This window comes from Lipomyces japonicus, assembly GCF_038497905.1.
Source record: "Lipomyces japonicus strain CBS 7319 unplaced genomic scaffold V1514scaffold_4, whole genome shotgun sequence".
Classification (NCBI taxonomy): Eukaryota; Fungi; Ascomycota; class Lipomycetes; order Lipomycetales; family Lipomycetaceae; genus Lipomyces; species Lipomyces japonicus.
The window spans coordinates 131,909-157,466 of NW_027117816.1; the positions used below are offsets into that span (position 1 = coordinate 131,909).

General features: G+C 42.2%; 12 protein-coding genes across 12 annotated transcripts; 5 read left to right on the top strand and 7 right to left on the bottom strand.

Moving 5' to 3' along the window:
• Nucleotides 1–23: 23 nt before the first annotated feature.
• Nucleotides 24–1,303, top strand: V1514DRAFT_324984 (concanavalin A-like lectin/glucanase domain-containing protein). The gene has a single exon (XM_066926529.1). The coding sequence runs from the start codon at nt 206–208 to the stop codon at nt 1,229–1,231; it is 1,026 nt and encodes a 341-aa protein (XP_066785514.1). The 5' UTR covers nt 24–205; the 3' UTR covers nt 1,232–1,303.
• A 45-nt stretch (nt 1,304–1,348) lies between these two features.
• On the bottom strand, nt 1,349–2,704 carry V1514DRAFT_149038 (uncharacterized protein). Its single transcript, XM_066924496.1, has one exon. The coding sequence runs from the start codon at nt 2,469–2,471 to the stop codon at nt 1,467–1,469; it is 1,005 nt and encodes a 334-aa protein (XP_066785515.1). The 5' UTR covers nt 2,472–2,704; the 3' UTR covers nt 1,349–1,466.
• Nucleotides 2,705–5,416: 2,712 nt separating this feature from the next.
• On the top strand, nt 5,417–6,501 carry V1514DRAFT_149105 (anaphase-promoting complex, subunit 10-domain-containing protein). The gene is made up of 2 exons (XM_066924497.1): nt 5,417–5,613; nt 5,700–6,501. The coding sequence occupies exons 1-2, from the start codon at nt 5,592–5,594 to the stop codon at nt 6,329–6,331; spliced, it is 654 nt and encodes a 217-aa protein (XP_066785516.1). The 5' UTR covers nt 5,417–5,591; the 3' UTR covers nt 6,332–6,501.
• Nucleotides 6,435–7,609, bottom strand: V1514DRAFT_346025 (Isopropylmalate dehydrogenase-like domain-containing protein; the record flags this gene model as incomplete). Its single annotated transcript, XM_066929249.1, has 2 exons — nt 6,435–6,644; nt 6,707–7,609. The coding sequence occupies 2 exons, from the start codon at nt 7,607–7,609 to the stop codon at nt 6,435–6,437; spliced, it is 1,113 nt and encodes a 370-aa protein (XP_066785517.1).
• Nucleotides 7,610–7,766: 157 nt separating this feature from the next.
• V1514DRAFT_324994 (anaphase-promoting complex, cyclosome, subunit 4-domain-containing protein) lies at nt 7,767–10,594 on the bottom strand. Its single transcript, XM_066926530.1, has 8 exons — nt 10,275–10,594; nt 10,030–10,193; nt 9,897–9,964; nt 9,367–9,833; nt 9,219–9,313; nt 8,516–9,154; nt 8,411–8,462; nt 7,767–8,356 (listed from the first exon to the last, which is right to left on the bottom strand). The coding sequence occupies exons 1-8, from the start codon at nt 10,513–10,515 to the stop codon at nt 7,875–7,877; spliced, it is 2,208 nt and encodes a 735-aa protein (XP_066785518.1). The 5' UTR covers nt 10,516–10,594; the 3' UTR covers nt 7,767–7,874.
• A 446-nt stretch (nt 10,595–11,040) lies between these two features.
• V1514DRAFT_325000 (uncharacterized protein) lies at nt 11,041–11,462 on the top strand. The gene is made up of 2 exons (XM_066926531.1): nt 11,041–11,241; nt 11,316–11,462. The coding sequence occupies exons 1-2, from the start codon at nt 11,077–11,079 to the stop codon at nt 11,454–11,456; spliced, it is 306 nt and encodes a 101-aa protein (XP_066785519.1). The 5' UTR covers nt 11,041–11,076; the 3' UTR covers nt 11,457–11,462.
• Nucleotides 11,463–11,668: 206 nt separating this feature from the next.
• On the top strand, nt 11,669–13,579 carry V1514DRAFT_346026 (uncharacterized protein; the record flags this gene model as incomplete). Its single annotated transcript, XM_066929250.1, has 4 exons — nt 11,669–11,706; nt 11,755–12,025; nt 12,126–12,270; nt 12,348–13,579. 4 exons carry the CDS (start codon nt 11,669–11,671, stop codon nt 13,577–13,579), a joined length of 1,686 nt encoding a protein of 561 aa, XP_066785520.1.
• Nucleotides 13,580–13,589: 10 nt separating this feature from the next.
• On the bottom strand, nt 13,590–14,615 carry V1514DRAFT_361703 (uncharacterized protein). The gene is made up of 4 exons (XM_066929719.1): nt 14,546–14,615; nt 14,194–14,451; nt 14,064–14,135; nt 13,590–14,000 (listed from the first exon to the last, which is right to left on the bottom strand). Exons 2-4 carry the CDS (start codon nt 14,432–14,434, stop codon nt 13,840–13,842), a joined length of 474 nt encoding a protein of 157 aa, XP_066785521.1. The 5' UTR covers nt 14,435–14,451; nt 14,546–14,615; the 3' UTR covers nt 13,590–13,839.
• Nucleotides 14,616–14,862: 247 nt separating this feature from the next.
• Nucleotides 14,863–18,516, top strand: V1514DRAFT_325005 (armadillo-type protein). Its single transcript, XM_066926532.1, has 6 exons — nt 14,863–15,128; nt 15,198–15,256; nt 15,376–15,480; nt 15,554–15,631; nt 15,682–17,484; nt 17,549–18,516. Exons 1-6 carry the CDS (start codon nt 15,086–15,088, stop codon nt 18,065–18,067), a joined length of 2,607 nt encoding a protein of 868 aa, XP_066785522.1. The 5' UTR covers nt 14,863–15,085; the 3' UTR covers nt 18,068–18,516.
• Nucleotides 18,517–18,540: 24 nt separating this feature from the next.
• On the bottom strand, nt 18,541–20,505 carry V1514DRAFT_288875 (uncharacterized protein). The gene is made up of 3 exons (XM_066925269.1): nt 20,281–20,505; nt 18,936–20,201; nt 18,541–18,836 (listed from the first exon to the last, which is right to left on the bottom strand). Exons 1-3 carry the CDS (start codon nt 20,401–20,403, stop codon nt 18,639–18,641), a joined length of 1,587 nt encoding a protein of 528 aa, XP_066785523.1. The 5' UTR covers nt 20,404–20,505; the 3' UTR covers nt 18,541–18,638.
• Nucleotides 20,506–20,558: 53 nt separating this feature from the next.
• V1514DRAFT_325010 (major facilitator superfamily domain-containing protein) lies at nt 20,559–22,758 on the bottom strand. The gene is made up of 2 exons (XM_066926533.1): nt 22,164–22,758; nt 20,559–22,113 (listed from the first exon to the last, which is right to left on the bottom strand). Exons 1-2 carry the CDS (start codon nt 22,557–22,559, stop codon nt 20,803–20,805), a joined length of 1,707 nt encoding a protein of 568 aa, XP_066785524.1. The 5' UTR covers nt 22,560–22,758; the 3' UTR covers nt 20,559–20,802.
• Nucleotides 22,759–23,255: 497 nt separating this feature from the next.
• V1514DRAFT_149456 (Thi4 family-domain-containing protein) lies at nt 23,256–24,605 on the bottom strand. The gene has a single exon (XM_066924498.1). The coding sequence runs from the start codon at nt 24,331–24,333 to the stop codon at nt 23,365–23,367; it is 969 nt and encodes a 322-aa protein (XP_066785525.1). The 5' UTR covers nt 24,334–24,605; the 3' UTR covers nt 23,256–23,364.
• Nucleotides 24,606–25,558: the final 953 nt, after the last annotated feature.

Here is a 25,558-nt window from a genome sequence, read left to right on the forward strand (position 1 = left end):
TGAGTTTTTCAAAAAAAAAAACATGCCATTTTGTTTACTTGTTTACTTTTACTGTCAGGGTTTTTTTCGAAAAGCAGGCAGTGGAAACGCGCGCGCGGTACTTAAACACGTAGTGAATTTTTATTTTCTTCACTATCAACCGGCAATTTATTAGTTTAAATTAGCATTCAATCAGAGATAAATATACCCACATACATTTGTTTAAATGAAGTGGCTGGCAAGTGTAGTGGCCGGACTTGGCGTGTGGTTATCGAGCGCAGGCGTACTTGCTGCCAGTGGTGCTACCGATGACAACGAGGACTTCCCCAACGGCGTGAAGCGAGTGCCGCTAAACCGGTATTCATTGCATACGCCGTATCTGGACGATTCGCTAAATTCGCAATGGTACGATTACGCTGGTGATACCGTGATCAGGACGGATCAGTACGTCAGGCTGACCGCAGACCGTCCCGGCCAGGTGGGCAGGATCAGTTCGAGATTGCCGCTGACCGCAAGCTCGTTTGAGATTGAGTTTGAATTTCGCATTCATGGCAAGGGAAACCTGTATGGTGATGGCATGGCGCTTTGGATCTCACAACGGCAAGAAAATTTTGGCCCCGTGTTTGGCGGGCCGGAATTGCTGGACGGCATCGGCGTGATTATCGACACCTATAAAAACAACCGCCCCGGCGTGGCGTTCCCGTACGTGCTCTTGGTCAGTGGTGATGGCACCACGACAAAATACGACAGCAATGCGGACGGCAAGGCGAACGAGTTGGCAGGATGCTCTGCTCGCGGGTTACATAACCCGTCGATTGGCACGACCAGGGCCAAATTGACGTATGTGAAGGATGAGTTTGTCAAGCTGGACTTGATGTTTAAGGAACAGGGCAAGTGGACGAATTGTTTCAAGTTAACATCGCCGCCATCATTACCTGGAATGGGATTTTTGCAATTCACTGCCGAGACTGGCGAGTTAAGCGAAAACCATGACTTGATTTCGGTTGACGTGAGCTCATTATTTTTAACCGGCGGTTTGTCGTCTGGATCTGCCACAACCCAACCTGGCGGTCATGATTCCAGCAAGCAACGATCGCGCAAGAAAAAATCATCATCACGAAGTGGCGGGTTTTTTTCATGGGTATGGTTCTTCATCAAGCTTGCGCTCGTGGCTGGCATCGTATACGTTGGCTTTACACAGTACAAGATTTACGTTCAAAAGAAGAAGTACGGCGATCAAGTTTTGTTTTAAAAACGAGGTGGGCAAAATAAAAAAAAAAGGTTAATAAAAACTTAATACAATTTAACAAGTTCATTAAAAAAACACCTGACCGATTGAACTCCTGCGTATACAAAAACAAAAACAAAAACAAAAAAACCAAAAACCAAAAAAACCATAACCGACCAATTCTTCCTATATGTGCTCTTCTTCTTACCCAAATACAAAATGACACTTTTATGCAAGTAAAAAAACAACACCACTGTGGTTACACCAAGATGGTGGTAATCTTCATCTTTTCTAGCATCATTGCGCCCTCGGCAGTTGAAATAGATACCTGTGACGCAGCATCGTCATAATCGTCATCTTCATCATCGTCGGTAGTAATAGAATTCGGAGAATCACGCAAGGGTGATATCAATGAAACCGGGCCGGTGGCAGTCGCGGACGACGTGCTGGACCTCGAGTCCGAACCGGCGGCGGTTATGATTGGCACTAATGATGATGGCCGAAACAGAGAATGATGGGACGGGTGAGGTGGTGAAAATGAAGAGGAGGCAGGCCCAGGAGGCGGAGGTGGCGGAGGCAGGTAAGCGGACGAAGATTGAGGAGGATAAGAGTTGTATGTAAACGGCGGCGACAGGATGCGAGGGATGTCAGTCGCCTGTCGTGCGTAATGAGTAGAATATGACACTCGGTGGTCATACAGTGACGACGGACCAAGGTTGGAATACTGAACGTATGCAGGCTTTTGATCTTGCAGTGACGATGGCGCGGACGGGTTCACAGCTGCAGTCGCGGCCGCGGTGATGTTGACAGGCGGCGGTGCTCTGGACGCGGACGAGGATGTTGACCATCGGCGGATGCCGGATGAATATTCATGAGACCGGCCAGGTTTTGAAATTGATGAAGATGAGGAAGCTGAAGATGACGCGGCAGAGGACGAGGACGAGGACGAGGACGAGGACGAGGACGAGGACGAGGACGTACATGACGAAGGCGAGATTGATAATGACGAGGACGAGGAAGACGAAGACGAAGACGAAGACGACTTTGTCTCCGGCTGGGACCGTGAATGCAAAATCAGCTTCTCTTCAACCACGTCCATGTCAGTGGAAGGCCATTTCTTGAGCAATCGTTGAACGCGCATGCGAGCGCAGTCCTTGTCAACACCGAGCTCATGACCGACAAGGCGCCAATCGACCGAACCACATTTGTATTGATATGCAACAATTAAAGTATTGATTGCACTAATAATATCTGAATTGGACATGGCCCCGGGAAGTCGTTAATATATAAAATTACAAAAAACTGGAGTTAAATGAGGAAGATGAGGAGGAAGAAGAAGAAGAAGAAAAGAAGAGGAGAGGAAGAATGGAAAATTTTAGAAACGGAAGAGTTGGGTAAAAAAGGGAATAATAATAATAATAATAAAGTCAATGTTGATGGATGATGCACGCCGAGACTCCCCTCCCTCGAACAGAAGGAAGGAGGCATGCGACCGCCATTGGCAAGTGGAGAAGTACAAAAGACAAAGCCCGGGTTGTATGTACTGAAGAATGAATAATGAATGGGTAGGCACAAAGCGCCGGGGTACCCAGCCGGACAAAATGGAAATAGCCGTTGCAACGATTGATGGAATTGCAGATTGGAAGAGAGAATAACAAGCGTTGCCGATCGTCGTGACGATCTGTTCGCTTGAATCAAAGAGGAAAGCTTTTAACGTTTGGCCGCGGCAATTATAGTATGGTCATTAAACTATAATTGCACGGCTTTGTCTGTGCGGTGTCGTCACTTGTTAGTTTATGAGACAAGGAACGTGATTGGAGGCCATTTTTAAAGAACCTGACCAAGTACAAGGGAATCATGACGAAATTCGTCGTCGTCGTCGTCGTCGTGATCATCATCATCATCATCATCATCATCATCATCATCATCATTGTCACATCCATGACACACCGAATACCAACGTACATATGCACCAATCAATCAAATCATTTCCGTAATACATGGCATATCATCTCATTGAACTTTAACCCTCTGCGCACGGATGGAACATTTAACCACCAATTCCCAAAATGATTTTGTCCGTGTGACTAAAAAAAAAAAAAAAAAACTAATTTGACCAATTAGGCATTACAAACCTTATATTAAGGTTTACCGCACCGCAGTTCAGTTCGTCACAAAAAATCAATCGATAACCGCAAACACGCGCGCCCACCTTCCTTCTATCAAAGTTCTTCTGGAACACTTTGATCAAACCTTGTAGTGTCTTTTTTTAATTCCATTTGCAGGAGCTGGCTCAATCGATTCGCAAGAAAGAAAGAGGGTAGCGATTTATATTGCCACAATGTTTTCAACTACTCAATCAATGCATGCAAGGCAAATAATGAAACGAGCCACATGATTGTGTGTGCAATTAAAAATGAGAAGTATTCCCCTCCTTATTTGTGCGGTCTGATATGCACACTATTGTCCTTGCAGGTGGTCTGTGCGAGTGTCCAGCGCCGAAGCGGGTTTTATTTTTTCGGCGATAATGTTTGTCGGTAGCGTGCGGATGGTCCAACGTGCATGCCAGCCTGTTCCTTCGTTTGGCTTCCCCCACCTTTCCCCTCCTTCGTTTCTTTTCCTTCTCCTTCGTTTCGTAAAGAACGCACGATCCACATCGACCCCATGCACGACGTATGTATGCATAGCATCGAATCATGTTCCGATCAACCCGCAATGCCAGTATTATTAATAAACGGACTTGAATGTATGCTTTCTACTCCTGCTAAGGTTATTCGTAATTTTCGCAAATTTAATCGCACAAATTGTATATAACCCTTACCCCCTCATTAGAACTGTGCCCAAAAAAAGAAAAAAATAAAACGAATATGAGGAAGTCTGAAAAAGTATCCAAAACTTCGTAGTAGCAGGAAACGTTTACTTATGATGAGAATGGAAACGATATATATGCTTAACAATGGTGAACGATATATATGCTTAACAATGGTGCACCTAAATGGTGAATGCAATCAGCACGCCAGAGACTCATCGGAATGACCGCTACCGACTACGCAAGATGCTTATTAATTGCAAACGGTTGAGAACGAAAAATCTGGGATGATAATGGACAAGGCAGCTCATGCTCAGCATGATGCCTCTTTTTAACAAAATGTAGTGTCGAAATTTACTTTCAATGCCCAAACTCACATTGGCAACCCTCGAAATATCGCGACTTGGAACCTTGCACGTGGCAGGCAACGGGATCGAATTATTGACCACGTGGAAAGTTCACAGAGCCTAACTCAGCGCTCGTGGTGGAGAAGCGTTTGACAAGCAACGCAAGATGTAAACACGCGAGGATGCGTTGGGCAGTATTGATAGGTATCTTCCGACTTGTTTTAAACATTGATGGCGCTGCCGTCACGGGGAAAAAAACGTACGTCATTCTTTAGTTGTAGAATTTGCGGTCCGTACTATATATACTACTGGTATTGGGACCTACAATATTCAAGGTCAGACTATTTCTGGGTCCGTTGAAGTTTCACTTCAAGTCTAGGAGAGTGCTAACAGTACTGTGACTCTGCAGCCCTTGCAAAATGTGGTTTTTGAATGTTGGTATATCTAACTTCGGACATGAGAAGTTCATGATTGATCTGCAGTTTTTTTTAAGATTGAAGTTTGTCTACGATTGATTTTTTTTTTTTTGTTGACCTCGAAAGCCATGCCGTTCAGTGTTTCAGGGCTGACATGTATGGTATGTATGGTATGTACTTATAATTGGGTCAGTTTGATAACTACGATGGTCTTTTTCTTTTTTGTTTTCGGTTCTCATGACCATGGCACGAATATTTCGAACTCGGTTTTCGCTAAAGCTGGTATGGTCGATCTACCATTCCCTGGAGCCAGTGATGGGCACTCTCGTGTGTGCTGTCTTTAGCCTGGCTGTGGCACCGTCGTATATGACCATTACTAAATACTAAAAGAACCATCTAGATCTGGTTTTTTGACACTACCGTTTGAAAATTGGACCTGTTCAAATAAAGGCATATTCTGATGCGACCAACCGGGCCGAGCAGAGGATTGCAGTACATGGACTGGGCATTGATTTTAGTGTGAATTTGATGTATATTTTGAATGTTCAGTATTATTTAGGCATTCATTGGGTGTTTGCCATCAATCATTACTGTATTAGTAAATATATATGCTTGTAGAGTAGGTCTGAACCATTACTGCTCTAACGCGTTCCATTTTGTGCGTATGTCATGCCTGTGTCAGGCTCTGTCGAGAAAATCGCGTTTTAATTGCTTGCGTGTAAACAATACAAATATACAGCTGGATGTTTGAGCAGCCATGGCTGATCACAACATTTACCATCCGCAGTCCGATTACTTAATGGAACCAGACAATGTTATTGATGATGATGATCAGTATGAAAATGGTTTTGAACAATACGTGGTTTCTCAATCTAATGATTTGTTGCTGATTTCTGACGAAAACGATCGCGACCAAGAAGAAGAAGAAGATGATGATGATGATGATGAAAATGAAATTGATAATGATGGGGAAGAAGGAGAAGAAGAAGAAGAAGAGTCAATTAGCGAAGACGGTGATGATGGCATCCCGCTTCGTGATATTGGCAACCAGGCAACCTGGAAATTATCCACCTGGAAGCCCGGCTTTGGCTTACACGCGTTATTGTCTGAGTCCACTGATTTATACTGGCAATCTGACGCACCGCAACCTCATCATGTTGACATTCATTTTGGCAAGCGGGTTGAGATTGCCAAGATCTTACTGTTTCTTGATTATACTCGGGATGAATCCTACACGCCGTCCAAGATCGCCGTGTTTGCTGGTTCGGGTTATCATGAGCTGCATCAGGTGCTCGTGCTGTCATTAGAAGAACCAACAGGATGGATCGACATCTCACTAGCAGCAGGACAAGCAAATCATAAATTTTTGAAAACTTTTCTGGTCAGGTTGACCATCTTACAAAATCATCAAACCGGCAAGGACACTCACGTTCGAGCCATCAAGGTCATGTCTCCGGATCGGCAGTCCTACCCGATCGATACTGATAACGACCACGATAACATCATCCCTTTCTCTTCCATTGCATTACTATCTCAAACAACAATTCGATAAATTGAGCGGATCTTTACATTTTTTTTTATTATTTTTACTTCACATATATACATTCATACGCATGGGCATAAGATATATTTACAGAACTTTCAGTTAATTTTGTTCACTTCAAAAGCGACTTGAAAATCTCCGCAACTGCATCACCAACCTCAGAAGTAGTAGCGGTGCCTTGCAAATCTCCAGTACGCAAGTCCAAACCGCCATCATCTTTCGAATCCAGCACCTTGCGAACGGCCTGCTCGATCGCGTCAGCCTCCTTCTTCAAGTTGAGTGACAATCGGAACATCAACGCCACGGAAAGAATCGTAGCAATCTGTTCGCGTAATATATTAGTTCTATTCAATTTTTCTTGTTTATAACGTAGAAAACACTTACCGGGTTGACCTTGCCCTTTGGCAAATCCGGTGCAGATCCATGACACGGCTCGTACAAGCCAAAAGCCTGATTGTCATCTGGCAATGCGCTCAATGACGCCGATGGTGGCAAGCCCAATGATCCAGGAATCACGCTTCCTTCGTCAGAGATGATGTCACCAAACATGTTCGTGGTCAAGATCACGCCGTTCAATTGCCTTGGTGATTTAACCAAGATCATGGCAGCAGAATCAATCAACTGATGGTTAAGTGTCAATTGCGGGAATTCTTCCTTAATCACGCGCTCCGTGGTCTTGCGCCATAATCGAGAAGACGCAAGCACGTTGGCCTTGTCTAACGACCAAATCGGTGCTGGCGGGGTTGACTGCAACGCAATGTAAGCCGCCATCCGAGTGATGCGTTCAATTTCTGGCACGGAGTAAACTTCCGTATCTGCTGCCACGCCGTCACCGTCATCTTCCTTGCGGTCACCAAAATAGATGCCGCCAACTAATTCACGAACGACGACAAAGTTCGTGCCGCGAACGATTTCTTCCCGCAACGGACTAAACTTAACTAACGAATCAGATGCAAAACTGATCGGTCGCAAGTTCGCATACAGGTTTAACTCCTTGCGAATCTTTAATAGGCCTTGCTCCGGACGCACGGTCGCGCCAGCACCCCATTTCGGTCCGCCGACGGCTCCCAACAAGACCGCATTGGCAGACCGAGCCGCGTCTAATGTGGCATCTGGTAATGGCACACCGGTAGCGTCAATGGCGGCACCACCAATCAATTGTTCTTCTAATTCGATCTTGTCCTCCGGGTGAAACTGATTAAAAGCTTCAAAGATCTTCTTGGCTTCGGCCACGACTTCTTGACCAGCATGATCACCTGGCAACAACACGACTTTCTTTCCAGCCATTTTATAATTTCTTTATTATCGGAGTCTTATTTTTTTTTTTTCAAAACGTTGTGAATGGATAGGTTGTTCCAATTAATGACCTGCAAATTACAAACTGAAACAACCCATTTTTTTTTCTAGATTTGCGGAGATGGTGAAATTTGCGTGGCCTCCGAAGCTTGAAACTTTAATGATTAATCTCCCGATATCGGCGTCCGCCATTAACTAACTATATACAACATTATACTAACTATATACATACTCCACCCCTTGTTTTATTTACATTTCACTCGTCCATTTCACTTCCGTCGTCATCGTCATCGTCATCGTCATCGTCATCTAAATCAAAGATCTGAAAACGTTGCAAGTCATCGGAAACAATGGCACCTACTCTTCTGCCTGCTCGGTCATTGATTGCCATGCTGACAGGCATAAAGTCATTGCCAGTAAATTTTCGGCTTTGAAGTGGTGTCGTTAACGTATCATCACGATTTGTGACTGAAGTAACATGGTCAAGAACCGCTAATGTTGCGTCATTAACAAAATTAGTCGTGTCCACAGATTGATCGGAAAACTTGCTTGCGGACACATCAAACGAAAGAATTTCTGCTGACGACGATGATTCCACTAAAAGACAAACAACCTTGTCGTCATTCATAAACTCGAACGATTTTAATTCCTTATTCGGTAGTTTTAACCTGCAGGTCTGCACATCCGGTGCAATCGACTTGGATGACACGTCCGACACTGCAAACCGTAGCAAGAATACTATTTTCTGCGTTAGCAAGCAAGTAAATTTGATACAAAATCTGTTTTACTTACATTCTTGAGTGGCCGATAAAGACAATGCAATAATCATTGAAATATCAGAATCCTGCTCGTCTTCGTTAAAACACGACCTTGTCCTATGGATAAAACTGCGCATACCTGCTGTACAATACGGGACCGGATTTGCAATTTCTCTTTCAATACATTCTTGCATATTCTAATCGGTGTGCCAAACACCACATGATTCTTTAACGTATCGGCTGATTCCGTAAATGCTTGTTTAAATTCCGATTGAAACGATGCAAAGATTAACTTTAGCCCTGACTGTCCTTCCTCATGGCCGCTATCAATATTCTCACCATTATGATCTAAAGATTTTGTCGAGAAAAACCGATCAATAGTCGGCCGGCCGTGATATTTCGTCAAAAACGTGGCAACTTTCCTCGTCTCAATATTGACCGTCCCCGGGTCGTCCTCCTTTGGCGGCTCTGCATCCGTGACTTCTTCATGGGCAAATTTAAGCCACGACACAAATTGCAAGTGATGTTCATACTCCTTGTTTAAATCCCACACCATCTTATGAGACTCACTCATGATCAAAGTCACGTCGTTTAGCATCTTTGACAGCGTGACCGCGTTTAGTCCAAGGTATGCGCCTCGTTCTTGCCATCGGGCAAGACCACGTAGTCGAGAGATTATTATCACTGCTCGTTCGCAAGCAGGAATCAGGCTTTCGTTGAGAAGTCGCCGCATGTTTTCATATACATTCATCGATGCCTTTTTCAGTGCTCGTATTACCTTTAAAAAAACACGTTAATTTTGTTCCCGTTACTTTTTTTTTTTTTTTTTTGAGACGACTCACCCTATCTGAAATTCGAGTGGCAAGCCATTGCTTGACTGCATCATCTGGCTGACCAGTCATGAGTAGCTCAAACAGCCTTAGTTCAGGTCGCGCATCTATAAAACCAATTAATTATATTTAATTTTACCCCTCTCATGCGATAATCTACCTGAGCCCGTCTTCTTAATGTAATCTGCCAACATTGCAAACATTGTTCCCGTAGCCTTGACAAAGGCTTTCCATTCACTCTCGATCGCGTTTAACATGTCTGCAATATATAGTCCCAATGCTTGCAAATTCTTTGATGCTGATGAAACAAGCGTGAGGTCATTGCCAAACCGGCGAATAAAATGTACGCGCAAAGGTATCAATACTAAATCGTTCGCAGGACTTAACCCGACAAAACTATGAAACGATAGATCAGCTGTCGAGACGTGATTTATTGGTGTTAATCCCGCAAACTCTGAAGGCAGGTTGTTGCTTGATATTTGGAAATATCCAAAAATGTTAAACAATAACTGGCTGGTAGAATCTCCTGTTATCAAAACATCCATTGATGCAAAACCTGCTTCATCGAGATTGAAAGACGTGTTGATCATGCTGTCTAATACGGCTTTTGACGCAAATATGCTGTCACTGTAAAAAAAAACTATGTTAATTTCCTAATATTATAGCTTTTTTTTTTTTGATTTCACTCACGATGCGTTATTGGTCGGTATCGGACTAAGCCTTGGTAAACTTGACGAAACGTCCATATTCAATAACCCCTGCCAAAAAAAAAAAAAAATTGTTAAACAAGCACTGAAACACAATATCTATCCAAAGTTCACACCTCAAACGTTAACCGTTCTCTGTCTTTTGCAGCAGCCTTGTCCCTAACGACCCAGTTCAAACAAGACACCGATGTCTCGGTCGAAATCTGATGAACGATCCGTCCATTATTCACATCACACACCCTGATTATTCCATCATCACATGCCAAGGCCAACATTTTACCTATTTTTAAAAAAAAAAAATAGGTTAGCATGTAAATCTCCAGATTCGGGGGGGTGGGGGGTTTAATTTGCGCCAACCGACCGTCTGGTTTCCAAGTAATGCGACTAATGCCTGCGCTTGCTACTTTTAAATTCAACTTCCATACCAATTGACCACTCATGCGATAAAGCCATATGGATAACTGGTCAGGCGAAAAAGTTAACAAGTCCATGGACGGACACCATGAAAACAATTCAGGCCGCACTGGTGACGGCAATGTTTTCTCGGCAAGGACCTTGAACGAACCACTCGATTCTTCTTCTTCATCACTATCTTGTGACATTTGGTAATTTCAACTTGTTTTTTTTTTCTTTCTCTCTTTCCTTTCCTTCTTCTAAATGAGCAATCTTGTTTATTTCCTTCCCCGCTATAAAATCCAATACGGCGAGCGCGTTCGCGTTTAATAAGTATCTTACATAATTGAAAATCTACCCGGAGAGGACTTGTGGGCGATCTCCAAAAGTTAACGTTTATATCGTATTTCTTTTGTCTTGTCTAATTCAAATTCGTCTTTTTTAACAGGCAAGAATAATTTTAGCAGGCTCGACTGGTCAGCCCTGTGTGGATTTATCCGGTTGGGACAAATTTTGGTGTTCATTTTGGATCGACTTTTTTCTTCAGAGATAGATAGGACTATATACAATACCATCAAGATTCAGTAGACACTATTTAAATGCTCAAGCCATCTGGGTCCAGTGTGGCAGGTCAGCCAGCCGTTACTAGATCGGATAAACCGTCAGTATTTATTCAATCTCCAAACAAGCCAGGAAAATTGGGTATGTTGTTGTTTTTGTTGACAGTAGTTGCAAATATGCTTCCCCAGGATTGATCAATTAAGATTAACATGTTTTTTTTTTCCTTCTTTCTTTCTTTCTTTTCTTCGTGTTTTTTAGAAAGTCTACCACCGTCAATCTTTCCTGGCAAACAATCACAGACATTGTGTCGAAATATATTGATTCATGGATATTGCAAGTTTGAAAATTCGGGTTGCATTTTCCGTCATGATACCGTACGTGGAGATTGTTCATCTTTTACTTTTTCTTTCATTTTTGCTGGTTTGGCTAATATGCATCATGTTTTTAGAATCCAACAACTATTAGAGCTCCCTCTCAACAATCACCGGTTAAATCAGACTTGTTAGTAGATAGCCTTTTGCTGGAGTTATTGATGGAATGCAAAGTTGATTTGTGTTTTGTTTTGAATATAGGTCCAAGCCCAGGCTGAATGCTGAATCGCCCTCTTTTCAACCTGCATCGAGTTTTCAACCAGCTGCTGCTATTACCACCACCACTGTTGCTGCTGCCGCAAGTTCACCGGCTAATCTGCCAGTAACCAATAATTTGCCTCCAGAAATTCCAACATTTATACCAAGGAGTGCGTGTTTTTATTAAATTGATACTTACTGTTGTATGTATACTGACATTTATTGAAAAGGCATGGTGACAACAAATGTAAAGGATACACAATTACCAGGGTAAGTTGAAACATAGTGGCATTCACGTTGTTACTCTAACACAAACAGAGTAAATGATTATAATACTGCTTCTCCGATTTTAGCGGACCCGACCACAACAGCTACCTCTCTTGATCCGTTTCAATCCAATGCGGTGCTTAGTACCCAGTTTGTACCGGGGAATTTTAATCAGGCCCCAGCACAACCTCTAGGTGTCACCATACCGCACGATCAAACTCCGGCTCAAACCCCAGGTTTTGAATATGGTAGTAGTCATATTAATCCATATGCTACTCAAGCTCATGACATGTTCTACCAGCCGCAAGCGCATTATCAACCTGTACGTTTGTCTTTTGTCTTTTGTCTTTTATTTTATTTTATTTTATTTTTTTTTTTAATTTCTATCGAGCCTGGAGTTATGCGATTGCTGACTTGCATAGTTACAATATCATTTGTACGCGCCATTGCCTCCACACCCGATCAATCATCAACCATATCAAAAGAATGTTCATTCGTTTTTTATTTCGGATAATTTAAGAGAAGAGCTTCAACGTAAAGCTGAAGCATCTCTTCAAGTCTTGCCGTGTACGTGTGTATTAACATGTCGATATTTCAAGTTACTAATGTCTTATAAATTTTTTTCTTGTGAGGGCCATCAATAGCTTCAAATCTCCCTGAATATGTTAGTGAATATTATTCTCTGGTCCCACTGGACACATCTTTAGAGAAAAACAATAGAGTGTTTGGATACACGACTTCAGTTTATAAAGCGTTTTTCGAAAAGGATAATTTGCCTTACGCGATTCGTCGGTTGGAGGGCTTCAAGCTTAATGATGAGAAGGCTATCGGCATTGTGCAGCAATGGAAACGGGTGAGTAATAGCAATATAGTCTCACTGTATGAGGCGTTTACGACTCGGCAATTTGGAGACAACTCAATAGTGTTTGTGTATGATTACCATCCCATGTCGAGCACATTATTTGATGTGCATTTCGGTCCAAATGCTCGATACGTTACTAGCCGAACCGGACCGGCAGTTCCGGAACAGGTCCTTTGGAGTTATTTGGTTCAAATCAGCTCAGCGCTTAAATCGGTTCATGCTGCCAACTTGGCTGCAAGGGTCATAGATCTTACGAAGATTATTTTAACCTCAAAAATGCGACTGCGGCTTAACTGTGTTGCTGTCATGGACGTGATTGAAGGGTCCGCTGATTTTAAGGCTAGAGCAGATTCGCTGGTATCAAATCAAGCTAAAGATTTATTTGATTTAGGACGGCTAATTTTGAGCATTGCATCCAATAACAGCACCGTCAGCACCGGCGCGGTTAATAATATTGCCATTGGCAGAACATTAGAAATTGTAGGAAGGCAATATTCTTCCAGCTTGGTAAATATTTTAATCTATCTTCTCAATGTTCGGCTACCGGATCCGTATGAAGCTTCAGGCGCGCCGTCTCAAATCGTGGACGAGCTTTTACTCAAACTTTCGCCATACTTACAACAGAACTTTAACAGCAGTCTTTATTATCAGGATAAGATTGAAAAAGAATTAATGGGTGAATTAGAAAATGCCCGGTTAGTTCGATTGCTATGCAAGTTTGGATTTATTAACGAACGACCCGAGTTTGATCACGATAGTTCATGGTCTGAGACCGGTGACAGATATTTGTTAAAACTTTTTCGAGATTATGTTTTCCATCAGGTTGACGAAAAGGGCAATCCGGTTGTTGACTTGGGTCATGTATTGAGGTGCCTGAACAAGCTTGACGCCGGCGTGGATGAAAAAATCTTACTTGTATCCCGAGATGAGCAAAGCTGTTTGGTAGTGTCGTACAAGGAATTAAAGAATTGTGTGGAAGCTGTTTTCAGAGATTTAAGTAAGGCAACCAGTTAAGAAGCATGAAGAATAAAAAGAATTAAAAGATTTCTGGCGTTTTGTTTCATGTAATTATGACCTTGTATAACACAACACAATAATACTCACTTTATTTTTTTCATTTTTTGGGTCTCGGGTTAAAAAAATAAATTCCACCTTAACAAAATTAAAAAAAACAATTTTTTTTTTCATGGTGCTATAATACAAGTAATTCCGTTACTCCAAAGTACATGTAAAAGAAAATGATGTTTCTCTATTAGTTTTTTTTTTTATCTTTTTTAAATGACCGCACCATCCTCTTCCTTATTAATAAAAGGATTCGCAATCTCTTCACTTCCGTCAACTGGAGAGATCATGAGAAGTAACGGTCCCCTGACTACTACCAGGCCAAGTGATCTGGTTTGGTCCTCTGGTGCTTTCCCATCTTCCTCAACGTCTCCTAAATCATGGCCATTAAAATTTTATTTCTTAATATTTACCAAAGAAAAAAAATGTTTCTTACCTCTAAGGTGTTGAACAACGTCATCAAGTACTAAATTCATAAGCTGGTCATAGCCCTTTAAGATGCCGGTAACTATTGCATTTAGTGACCCGCCTCCCCCAAAAACAAGAAAATTTTTAAAAAAGCTTACCTTCCAGGCCACCTGAGAACTTGACTCGAATCTCTCGGTCTTGATATTTTGCAAGATCAAGAATGGCTTCTTTCTTTGGCCGGTCATGCTGAGGTCCGTGCTGCTGACGGCCACCACCTCTGTGGTATCCCTGTGCATGCTGTCCATGTTGTCCGTGCTGTCCATATTGACCACCGCCACCACTGCTACTGCCACCTCGTCCTCCACGGTGTCCATCTTGTCGTTGAAATGTTAAACTCATATTGGGAAATCAGTATTCTAAACAACACCAGCAAAGTTAGCCACTTGCCATTCATTGCCATAAAACAAGTATCGCGAAAAGACAAACACCCTCCACTTTAACAATTCTTACCTTAAGTTCTACAGAAACCACTTTTCCGATTTGCTCACCAAATTACTGTCGCACGCTTGGTTGATTGATTTTCTTTTCACAAGGATACGGTTCCAACACTAATCAATCACGTGACGCGCGAGTAATATCTATCTGAGCTACGTTGTCTTTTGTATGCCATAAACGATACGTCATTTTGGGCTTTGTTTACACTTTATAGATTTTTTTCCATTCAAAACGATTCGTCTATTTTGCTTTGTATACAAAAGGCTAAATAAAGAGCGTGAGTTGGAAATCGAGAAAAGGAAGAATAGCAACCGAAAAAAAAAACCATACAACCAACGTTCTTCTTCCCTTTTGATTGATTTTTGATTTTTCTTTTTTTTTTTTTTTTTTTGGCGTATAAGAAAGAGATCGCCAATTTAGGAAAAAAAAAAAAAGAGATTTCGACAACTTATAATTTACTGTGCCAGTTGTCCGTTTGATCGATCACATTTCATCACCTTTTTTTTCAGGATTTAGATCTGTACGTTCTACCGGTTTTTATAATTTGACGACGCCATGGATATCGGCACGATCTTGGAAACGGCAATTTTGAGTCCTGGTATGTTAATAATCTGGGTTTTCAAATATTGTTTTCTAATTTATTGTTTTTTTTTTTTTTTCGTTGAAGACCAGAATGCGCGTCAGGACGCAGAAGCTCAGTTGGCTCTTGCTGCCAAGGACCACTTTGTAAGGCTTTTTTCTAATGAAATCTGTGCTTGTTTGAAACAGCTGTAACCGAGTTTTGCAAGCACAGATTTATGCAATACAATTGATCTTTAGCATGCTAACAATGATCAAATTTACAGGTCCCATATTTGGGCATGCTTATAACTGCTCTTGGCGATGAACAGCAAAAAACTGAAGTGAGAATGCTTGCTGGCATTGCTCTTAAGAATCAGCTTACTGCGAAAGTGTGTATATGATAGTTTGCTTGATCTATGATTTGGTCGCTAATATGTGTGTAATTTTTTTTTTTAAATCCAGGATGCAAAAACCAAGCTGTCACAAACGGAACGATGGATTGGGATCGAAGAAGCTGCTAAGGCTCAGATCAGACAGACTGTAAGGATATATGAATTTTTTTTTTTTACATTGTTTTTGACCGTTATTAGGCCTTGAAATCGTTATTGTCCTCTGATGACCGAGTAGCCAATTCCGCTGCTCAGTTAGTTGCTGCCATTGCAGACATTGATCTGCCAAGAAACGAATGGCCCGATTTGATGAGGGTTTTGGTTGACAACACGAAGGAGGAGCAACCAGTTAATGTTAAGCGAGCGTCACTCTTGGCTATTGGTTACATTTGTGAAACGGCTGATCCCAGTAACGCTGGTGTTACTGCGCAGGCCAACGGAATTTTGACCGCCATCGTGCAAGGTGCACGTGCCAGTGAACCTTCTATTGTAGTTCGGCAGACCGCGATTAATGCTCTTGTTAATTCGCTCGAATTCATCAGAGATAATTTCGACCGAGAAGGCGAGAGAAATTTTATTATGCAGGTCGTGTGCGAGGCCACTCAGGCCAATGATGTCAAGTTACAAGCTTCCAGTTTTGGTGCGCTGGCCAGGATCATGAGCTTATATTACCCTTACATGAGATTATATATGGAAAAGGCCCTGTACGGGCTTACTGTGGAAGGAATGAAGAATTCCAACGACGACGTGTCTTGCATGGCTGTTGAATTTTGGAGTACCGTTTGTGAGGAGGAACTCGATATCACTCTTCAAGGTTCAGACCTTTACAATGAGGAAGACTCCGGAGTGGCCAGAGAGAATTTTAATTTTGCCAAGTACGCTATTAACGAAGTACTTCCGACTTTGCTCGAATTATTAACTCGTCAAGATGAGGATGGTGACGATGATGAATGGAATGTGGCCATGGCTGCTGCTGCTTGTTTGCAATTATTTGCTGAAAACACTGGATCAGCAGTTGTCAACTTGACTCTTCAATTTGTTGAATTGAACATTCAACAGGCCGATTGGCGAAAGCGGGAAGCTTCGGTTATGGCGTTTGGTTCGATACTTGATGGACCGGACAACAGCACGTTGGCTCATGTGATTGGCCAAGCACTCGGACCTATACTGGCGCTCATGAACGATCCTGTATTGCAGGTGAAGGATACTGTTGCCTGGTGCTTGGGCAGAATTGCCGATCTTGTGATTGAAGGAATAAACACTCAAACGCATCTGCCTGGCATTATTACTGCGTTATTATCTGGCCTGCAAGATCATCCCAAGGTTGTCACTAACTCCTGCTGGACCATCATTAACCTTACAGAGCAACTTGGCCAGGAAGGCCCGTATAGTGATACCACGCCTATATCGCCATACTACGAAAGCCTGTTACAAGGTCTATTGAATGCCAGCTCCCGGATAGACAATGAAAACTCTTCAAGAACGTCAGCTTATGAAGCTCTCGGAGTATTAGTATCATATGTCGCTTCAGATAAGCTGTCGCTGGTTAATGAATTATCAACCGTGATTGTTGATCGATTAGAGCAAACACTGATTTTGCAATCTCAACTTGTCGGTACGGACGACAGAGCGAACGTTGAAGAACTTCAAATCAACTTATTGTCTGTTTTGACCAACATTATCCGACGGGTAAACCCAAGTGACCGAGCATCTTCTGACAGGTTGATGACATTGTTTCTTAGCTTATTGCAACAAAAATTGCCAAATTCATTAATTGAGGAAGACATTTTTCTGGCTATTAGTGCGGTTGCTGGTGCGGTTCATGAAAATTTTGATGTTTATCTTGAAGCTTTCATTCCGTTCTTGGTTAACGCACTTAACGATGCGGATTCACCAACATGCAATACAGCTGTTGGCCTTGTGGCTGACTTGTCTGTTGCACTTGGTGCCAAGATTGAATCATACTGCGACGTGTTTATGCAAATATTTCTTACCAACTTACAGGTATGGAATTAAGAATTTAATTAATTTTTTTTTTTTTTTTGAGTTAACTAACAAATTATATTAGAACCCTGATGTTCGCCGTGACGTCAAAGTCAGCATTTTATCGAGCTTTGGCGATATAGCGTCTGCTATCGGACCTTCGTTTGAAAAATATCTCACACTTGTCATGCAGGTTCTGGTGCAAGCTTCAAGCTTGCAGAAGGAAGCCGATTCACCTTATGATATTGTTGAGTACATTTATCAATTACGCGAAGCCATTCTTGACGCGTACGCGGGCATTGTGCAAGGTCTTCGTGACCGGCCACAGGTGTTGCAACCATACGTGCAATCGATCTTTGCATTCTTGTCCCTGGTTCACACGTCACAAAACATGATGCGCACGGAATCGATCGTGCGTACGACGGTTGGCATTATCGGTGACGTTTCAGATATTTATCGTAATGGTGAGGTTAAGATCTTTTTCGGAGAGGAATGGATTTCCGATTTAATCCGCAAGGCACGGTCGGATAGTAATTTTTCAGCAAATTTGAAAGAGACCGCTAAATGGGCACGTGAACAACAAAAGTATCAGCTTGGTCTGTAAAAAAAAAAAGAAAAAAGAGGGAAAAAGACTTTCTTCATAATTCACGTTAATGATTAACGAAATTTTTTTTCTTTTCTTTATTTTTCTTTTTTTTTTTTATTTTAATTTTATTTTTTTTTAATTTTTCATATCCAAAGTTGTTGTTTGTTGTTTGTTTGTTGTTTCCTTTTTTTTTTTTTTTTTCCTCTCTCCAGATGCATCGATGTAATTTGTAACCAACATATAAAAATTTAATTTCATTTATTCATTTTCAAAAAAAAACTGTTTGTAATATAGTTATACATATTTATCGCTTACACATGACTATTCACATTTTTAAAATCCATTAATTTTTTTGGTCTTCGTTTGTATATTCCACCTTACAGTCGTTAAACTAGTTTTTTAACCATGATTTATTTATTTATTTTTTTTGTTTAATTTAATAAATAGCAGGTTTTAATTTATGAAAATGGTAAAAAAAAAAAAAGGAGTTATCATGTGGTTTGCAACTTTTGAACCAATCTATATTTAACAAATGCAACATATACAATGCAGGATAAAACAAAAAAATTAAAAAATAAAAGTTGTGTAATTATGAACCATCTTCTTCATGCTGATCATCGTCATCATATTCTTCAATTTCTTCAACGATTAAATTACCATTCGGCCATAATGTTTTTTCATCCTTGATTAATTTTTCAGCGTCGATTGGTAACACGTATCTTGGCATTGGAGAAACCAGGTTAAACTTGTAAACATGGTTGTAGCCTGCTGGGTTCACTAATTTTTTCTCACTTTTATCATCATCATCATCATCATCATCATCATCATCATCATGATCATGATCTTGATCGTCATTATCGTTGCCATTTTTTAATGTTGCTGAAACCGATAATGATGATAGCGATGATGACGGTAATGAAGACGTGCTGGCGGCTAATGTTTGTGCAGTTGTTGATGCAGGAAATTGTTGATGGGTTTGTGGGTAAAGAAGATCATACACGTCAATAAAAGCATACACATCTTCCACGGTTTGAGAGTCAGCAAAAAAGCGGGCCACGATTCGATCACCAGATGTTAACCGAATGCTTATCCTTGCAATGTTGTTATTCTTCGTCGTCGTCAATATGCTATTATTAAAATCAATCAATTGGGCTTTCAATTCAGCCGCCCGCCATGCCCGGTAATCCTGACGATTTGCTAGCGCTTGTTGCCGTTCTCGTTCGACCTGGTCCGCTCTCGCTTGCCGTTCTCGTTCGATCCGGTCCTGCTCCTGCCTGACCCGATCACGTTCGCGATCGGCAGCTAATGATGCCTCGTAGGCAAAATCCTGTGCGGCCCTGATCGCGCGAGCACTTTCTTGCTCCTGACGATCAGCCCTGATGGTGGCCAGGACCGGTTCGTGACGGGACAAGATGCCGGTCAGGTGGGCAAGCAATGCCGGCGCGGTCACGAATCCTTGCAACCTGGCATGGATTGACATTGCCGATCCATGACTGGCCGTGCCAGCCGTGTAGCCAATCACGGCCAGGAAAGGGTACTTTGTGCACGTCAGCGCGTTGGCCACCTGGAACGCCTCGCTCTCCTTCACGTTCCCGGCCCAGAGAATGATGTCGTGCTGAGTGACGAACCGAGCCACGTCCGGATGAGCCAGTACTGTCTTGTTAAACCTCGCCGTGTCATCATGCTCATCGCTTTGCAACAGCACGATCAGGAATCGCAATTCTTTCTTGGCCAGGTCCAATGCTTGCGTGTAACCGCCTTCGAAAAAAGGTAGCACGCCAGTTTTGCCGACTTCTTCTTCAAATTCACGAACAAACCTTGACGCCGTGTCTTTGGGATTGATCGATCGTCGTTGCGACCTGGCAGCGCCCATGTTGGCAGGGTATAGTCCGGTCAGGCGGGGCAGGAACGGGAACAGCACGGCGAGCACGTAAAATGCGCCGTGGGCTAGCTTGGAAACAATCGTAAACGGGAAAACAATGATCGATGTTAACGTTGTGGTGAAAACCGACGGCCGCACGGGCACGATCGTACGTGGGTTCGGAGTCGTGACCCGTGGTGCGACCGGTGGTGGCGGAGTCGGTGGCGGTCGAGGAGGATCGTGTGGATTCGGTCGTAACGGTCCTTCATCGTAATATCGAGCAATGGCAAGCTTCAAGTTTGAAAAAAAAAATATAAATCACGTTAAAAAAAAAAAATCGTCTTCCAACAAGGGCAAACAATAATCATACTTCTAGGTTCCACGAGCTGACTTCGAGCATTTGAACGGCCCCGTCGATATCATTGTCGGCCCAATTTGTTATGCTGATAAATTGTTGTAATGATTCTATCTGTTGAGTATTAAGGAATTCCATGTTTGCTACACCCGTTTGATGGTTTACTTGTGATGCTTGGGATGAATGCGTATTGTAAAAACGTGACGCAATTGAATTTATAACTTTCCCACTTCAACTTTCAGTACGACTTACGAATGAAACGCAACCACAATTTTTTTTGTTTAAAAAAATTACATTCTTGTTGCTAAAGTTTCACTAAAAAAAAATAAAAAAATACAAATACAAATACAATACAAATTTGATATCAAATTTGAACTAACTTCATATATTTATTCCAAAAGTCGATTATTCTATCGTCATATCAATATTTTTGTTAGTAATCCCCCAAGGTCTCTCTCTCTATATATATAAAAAAAGAGATTCCCACGCATGCTGTATACTATATATATATAAATGTTTTGATTTGTTTTGTTGCTCCTAATTTCTGTTTACACTCGAATGCAACACGTGTTCCTTCATGACAAAACTGGTGATCGCGCAAAGCGCCGTGAGCGCGAACGCGGTCACGTACACGGCCCTGATGCCATCCAAATAACACGACACCACGATCTTTTGCAAATCCGGGGTCAAATACTTGACATATTCAACCGAATCCTTAACTTTTAATATAATGTCTTCCGCACCTGGTACGGTTATCCTTTGACCTAACTTCAACCCGACCACGTTTTGATAGATGGATGATGACACCGAAACGCCCAACGTGGATCCGATGCCCTTAACAGCTGATTGAATCGACGTGGCCACGGCTTGCTCTTCCCTGGCCACCGACGCCACGAGTGCGACCAACGTGACGGTCAACATCTGACCGAATCCGAATCCAGCAAATGCCAAAGGCGGCACCAGAACCCATTGTCGAGTATCCAAGCCGACAAACACGAACGGCAACGCTCCCACGAGCATGCTCGCGACTCCCACGATTACCATTGGCTTGTACCTGCCGGTGGCACGCATGTAATAACCAGCAAACATGGCACCGAGACCGCTGCTGACGAAATGCGGAATCAACACCGATCCTGAACTTGTCGGGGATTCGCCCTGGACTGTGATTAAATACATTGGCGTGTAATATATATGAAAATAGTAAATCATGTTCATTAAAAACCCTGTCACGGACGACCCGAACACGGTTCGGTTACGGAGCAGTTGCAACGTGATGATTGGTTCCAAGGCAACTTTCAACTCAACATGAATAAACACGGTGGCAGCCACGATGGAAAAAAAAAACGCAATCACAACCACAGGTGCAGTCCATGGCGCATAATTACCGCCCATGCTGGTGGCATATAAAAACAATACCAAGGTGATCACGAGCGTGAACGCGCCGAGGAAATCAATCCGTTTAAACTTGTTTTCGTTCACAATCTCCTTTTTTTTCAAATTCAAATTAAATTGGATTGCCAAAATTGAAAACAAAATGATTGGCCCCTGAATATAGAATGCCCAACGCCATCCAAAACTGTCCGTGATGATGCCGCCGACCACGCCGCCGAGGGCGGCACCGGATCCGTAAAGCGCACTGCCAATCCCTTGCAACACGCCTCGCGTGCGCAATGGCACAATGTCACTGAGTGTGATTGAAGTTAACGTCCACAGTCCCGCACCACCGGCACCAGCAACGACTCTGGCAAAGACCAAAAACCCCATTGAAGGAGCAGCACCGCACAAGACCGAACCGATGCCAAACAAAATGTTACTAACCAGCAGCAATGGTTTCCGTCCGTAGATATCCTGTACAATTAGAAATCCGAACGCAATTATATTCAACCCGCAAAACTTACCGAGATTTTACCGTATATAGGTTGAAAAGCTGCAACCGCAATCATATACCCGGTGGCAATCCATGATACAGACCTAAACTCTCCAAATTCGGATGCAATATGAGCCAACAACGTGGCCACAATCGTGCCATCCAATGCTGACAAGAAAATGCCTATGTAAAGCGAAACAAACACGATCACTAGCGCTCTCGTTGTTAACACTTCTTCCTCAATTCGATCTGCTTCTTCCTCTCGCAACGATGATGATGACGACAATGACGATGACGCTGAGGTTGATCGCGTGGTGACGTCGACATGCTTGATATCTGGATTACGAGCAGTTTCCGTAATTAGTGGCAACGTCTCGGTAATCTCATCGCCATCGTTGGACGAATCCATTGGCGCGAAATTCGACATCTTTTTTTTTATTTTAAAAATTTCAAAGAAATTTAAACAAAAGATATGATAAATTTTATAATGCCAGGAATTTAGTTTAATGAGGAGTTAGGAGAGAACTCCTCATTAAACGAAAAGGTCCAACAAGCCTTTCCTCTTGATAAGCAACAAAAAAAGGTTAATTACTAATAACAACAAAAAAGCGAAGGCTTAAAATTAATTAAAAAACAAACAAGTCCTGAGACAATCAAAGCACTTTTTTTTTTTTTTTTTTTTTTTTTTTTTAAAAAAAATGGAATATTATAAAAATAATACCAAGTTTAATCTTAAATATTTGAAGTGTTTCCGTCCTTCTCCGACTTTTTCTATTTTAATTGGTTGCTCCCGAAATTGAAACGCCGTAATTACGAAAAAATCCCGAGATTTCGTTTATTATATATATCAAGAGTTACGTGTAGACATTGCACCGCAGTATACATTGTTTGCTAAAAACCGGTGAAAATACAAATTCAATCGTAACTACTACATATTCTACGGAACAAGTGCTAAGCCGGGATGACAACTACGGAAGCATCGTGAACTCAATGCGTATCGAAATCGCCTGTCCTCTTTTCCTCAATTTATCCGTTATCAAGCAGACAATCAAGCCGTACAAAAAAAACAATCCGACAATTTAAACTCTACCCTCTACCTTCAATGTTCATAATCGATTACTACGATCGTATATTTTTCTTTCATATAATGAGTGATATTAAATAAATATGTGCTATGTAACTACAGGTTATTCAGATACATAAAAATTTAAAAAATATAATAAACGTCATGTTTACTCGTCATTCTGCTTCTTGCGAGCTTCGAAGACTTCCAAAGCAGTCTCAGCGGCCTTGACGCCGGAAAGGGCCATGGCTCCAAAAGTCGGGCCCATTCTGTTCGCACCGTCAACTTCGGATAATTCCATACCACCAACAATAAGACCAGTGACAACCTCACGAGTGTTCTTAACAATGGCATCTTCAGCACGCTTCATGTCCAAACCACGCATACCACCGAGCTTCTCGAGAGCGTTCATAGAAACAAGACGCTTGACCGAGAACGCACCGAATGGACCATCATGACCAGTAGTGGAGATCACAACAGGCGCATTGATGGTATTAGGGTCCATACATGATTGATCATCGTGGTGCATGGAGACGAGGGTCCAGTTAGTAACCACACCAGCAACCCGGATCTCGCCAGACACGGGATCAACACGAGTGATAAGATCTTCAACAGCGGTAGCGTTAAACAGCTTCACGTTGGGGAATTGAAGAACCTTGGACAAAAGGGTTGACGTGAACAAAGCAGCGTGCTTGACAACAACATAAGTGTCCTCCTCTTCATAAGGAACACCAAGTTCTTCAAGAAACTTTTGGGCCGGCTTACGCATGATCATAGCAGAGAACAGCTGACCACCAAGCCAAGCACCACCGCCAGGAGACACGCCGGCTTCGACAATGGCAATCTTAAGGTCAGGGCGAGCCTTGGCAACAACGTAGGCAGTAGAAAGGCCACACGATCCGGCACCGACAATCACAATGTCAGACTCGGCGTACTTGTCGAGGTCGGCAAAGTAGCGACGAGTCATGGCACGCGAAACGGTGGATTCACGAATGTTGGCAAACGTAAAATCTTCCCACTTGTTAGTGGTACCAGTATTGCTGGTGAACGATGGGATGGCCGCCAACTTGGCATTAATCTTGACCTCATTGATGAACTCAGTTTCAGCAGTGGGGATAACAGTAGGAGGTGGTGCCATTGTAAGTTTTTATTTTAAAATCAATCTAGACTAAAAATTAGTAACAGTCCCGCACTTTTAAAAAAAAGTAGGAGGGATGAAAAAAGCATGTCCTTTCGCAGGTATTATCCTGATCAAGTTCGTGCCGTCTATTCTCAGAGCGACCTTTCATTCCTGGTAAAATATTAGCGCACCCTGCAATTCTCTCTCGTGGCATGCGTATTTAAACGAGCGAAACCGTCAAGAGTTGAAATTACAATAGGCTGCTAAAATTTTAATTACCAAAAAACAAAAGGCCGAACACCGGCCATGCAAACAAAAAGTTTCTTAATGTTTTAAGAAACAATAAATCTGTCCGAATCTGAAGAAAAAAATTTTGATTTCTTAAAAGGATAATAATTGTGCGATGATAATTAAATCTAGGGCTGCATTGATTTCATGACCACTCATTTTACTCAGAATGTATGATAATGTAATTCATACAAGACTGTGAATGACCAATTACGAAAACAAAGTTGAAAAATAATCAGTAAATAGAAAAAAAAAGTAAATTGCGCTAACTGCCTTACCAAAAAAAAAGAAGAGGCGTTGGATAGCAACAAAGAAGTAAATTAGAGTAGATAAAATAATCTGCAGTAATAAAAAAAACCGCTTGTGAGTGGGGACAGCCTGGGCTTTTTATACTCCGGGGACAGTCGCGCTTGGTAGGGGCTGGGCGGAAAAAGCAACGAGGTCGGGGTGGTACGGTACACATTTTTTTTGGTTTGAGTAGTTTGAGTACCGGTTCGGGCGTCCGAGGTCCGTCATCATCATACTAAACATAGATATCAAACAGCCTTCATGAAGGCAACTACTACATAAAAAATGGTTTTGTTTTGACTGTATGGGTTTTGATTATATATATATATTCCTTAATTGGACTTTGTACGCTGAATTTGGTAGGATGAGGGAGTTTTTTCGGTACATTAAAGGGTTCGGGTTGTGAGATTGCCGGTGGGGTCCGTCAACAAATCAAGTCAGTTTGTACAAACTGACGGTATTTCCGAGATTGCCATATAAAAATATATAAGTTAAATATGTGCGTATCCATGATGAGATAACTACGTAACTATAACTCCGGTACAGTATCAACGTCATAACGCTTTATATAGGCAGGATGAACGTTGGTGGCTATGGGCTGTTTGATGCCCGCACAATAAATACATTTTAGTAGTTAACTACTTGGTCCCATTTATTTATGACGCAC

Coding starts and splice junctions, on each gene's coding strand:
- V1514DRAFT_324984 (XM_066926529.1), top strand. CDS start 206: ATGAAGTGGCTGGCAAGTGTAGTGGCCGGACTTGGCGTGTGGTTATCG.
- V1514DRAFT_149038 (XM_066924496.1), bottom strand. CDS start 2,471: ATGTCCAATTCAGATATTATTAGTGCAATCAATACTTTAATTGTTGCA.
- V1514DRAFT_149105 (XM_066924497.1), top strand. CDS start 5,592: ATGTTATTGATGATGATGATCA. Junction 5,614..5,699: donor GTTATTGATGATGATGATCA/GTATGAAAATGG, acceptor GCGACCAAGAAG/AAGAAGAAGATGATGATGAT.
- V1514DRAFT_324994 (XM_066926530.1), bottom strand. CDS start 10,515: ATGTCACAAGATAGTGATGAAGAAGAAGAATCGAGTGGTTCGTTCAAG. Junction 10,194..10,274: donor CATTACTTGGAAACCAGACG/GTCGGTTGGCGC, acceptor TTTTAAAAATAG/GTAAAATGTTGGCCTTGGCA. Junction 9,965..10,029: donor GAGAACGGTTAACGTTTGAG/GTGTGAACTTTG, acceptor TTTTTTTGGCAG/GGGTTATTGAATATGGACGT.
- V1514DRAFT_325000 (XM_066926531.1), top strand. CDS start 11,077: ATGTTTTTTTTTTCCTTCTTTCTTTCTTTCTTTTCTTCGTGTTTTTTA. Junction 11,242..11,315: donor GCATTTTCCGTCATGATACC/GTACGTGGAGAT, acceptor TCATGTTTTTAG/AATCCAACAACTATTAGAGC.
- V1514DRAFT_361703 (XM_066929719.1), bottom strand. CDS start 14,434: ATGAGTTTAACATTTCAACGACAAGATGGACACCGTGGAGGACGAGGT. Junction 14,136..14,193: donor GTTCTCAGGTGGCCTGGAAG/GTAAGCTTTTTT, acceptor TAAATGCAATAG/TTACCGGCATCTTAAAGGGC. Junction 14,001..14,063: donor CGTTGTTCAACACCTTAGAG/GTAAGAAACATT, acceptor GCCATGATTTAG/GAGACGTTGAGGAAGATGGG.
- V1514DRAFT_325005 (XM_066926532.1), top strand. CDS start 15,086: ATGGATATCGGCACGATCTTGGAAACGGCAATTTTGAGTCCTG. Junction 15,481..15,553: donor AGAATCAGCTTACTGCGAAA/GTGTGTATATGA, acceptor TTTTAAATCCAG/GATGCAAAAACCAAGCTGTC. Junction 15,632..15,681: donor AGGCTCAGATCAGACAGACT/GTAAGGATATAT, acceptor GACCGTTATTAG/GCCTTGAAATCGTTATTGTC.
- V1514DRAFT_288875 (XM_066925269.1), bottom strand. CDS start 20,403: ATGGAATTCCTTAATACTCAACAGATAGAATCATTACAACAATTTATC. Junction 20,202..20,280: donor TCAGCTCGTGGAACCTAGAA/GTATGATTATTG, acceptor TCAAACTTGAAG/CTTGCCATTGCTCGATATTA. Junction 18,837..18,935: donor CATCGCTATCATCATTATCG/GTTTCAGCAACA, acceptor GATAAAAGTGAG/AAAAAATTAGTGAACCCAGC.
- V1514DRAFT_325010 (XM_066926533.1), bottom strand. CDS start 22,559: ATGTCGAATTTCGCGCCAATGGATTCGTCCAACGATGGCGATGAGATT. Junction 22,114..22,163: donor CTATATACGGTAAAATCTCG/GTAAGTTTTGCG, acceptor CTAATTGTACAG/GATATCTACGGACGGAAACC.
- V1514DRAFT_149456 (XM_066924498.1), bottom strand. CDS start 24,333: ATGGCACCACCTCCTACTGTTATCCCCACTGCTGAAACTGAGTTCATC.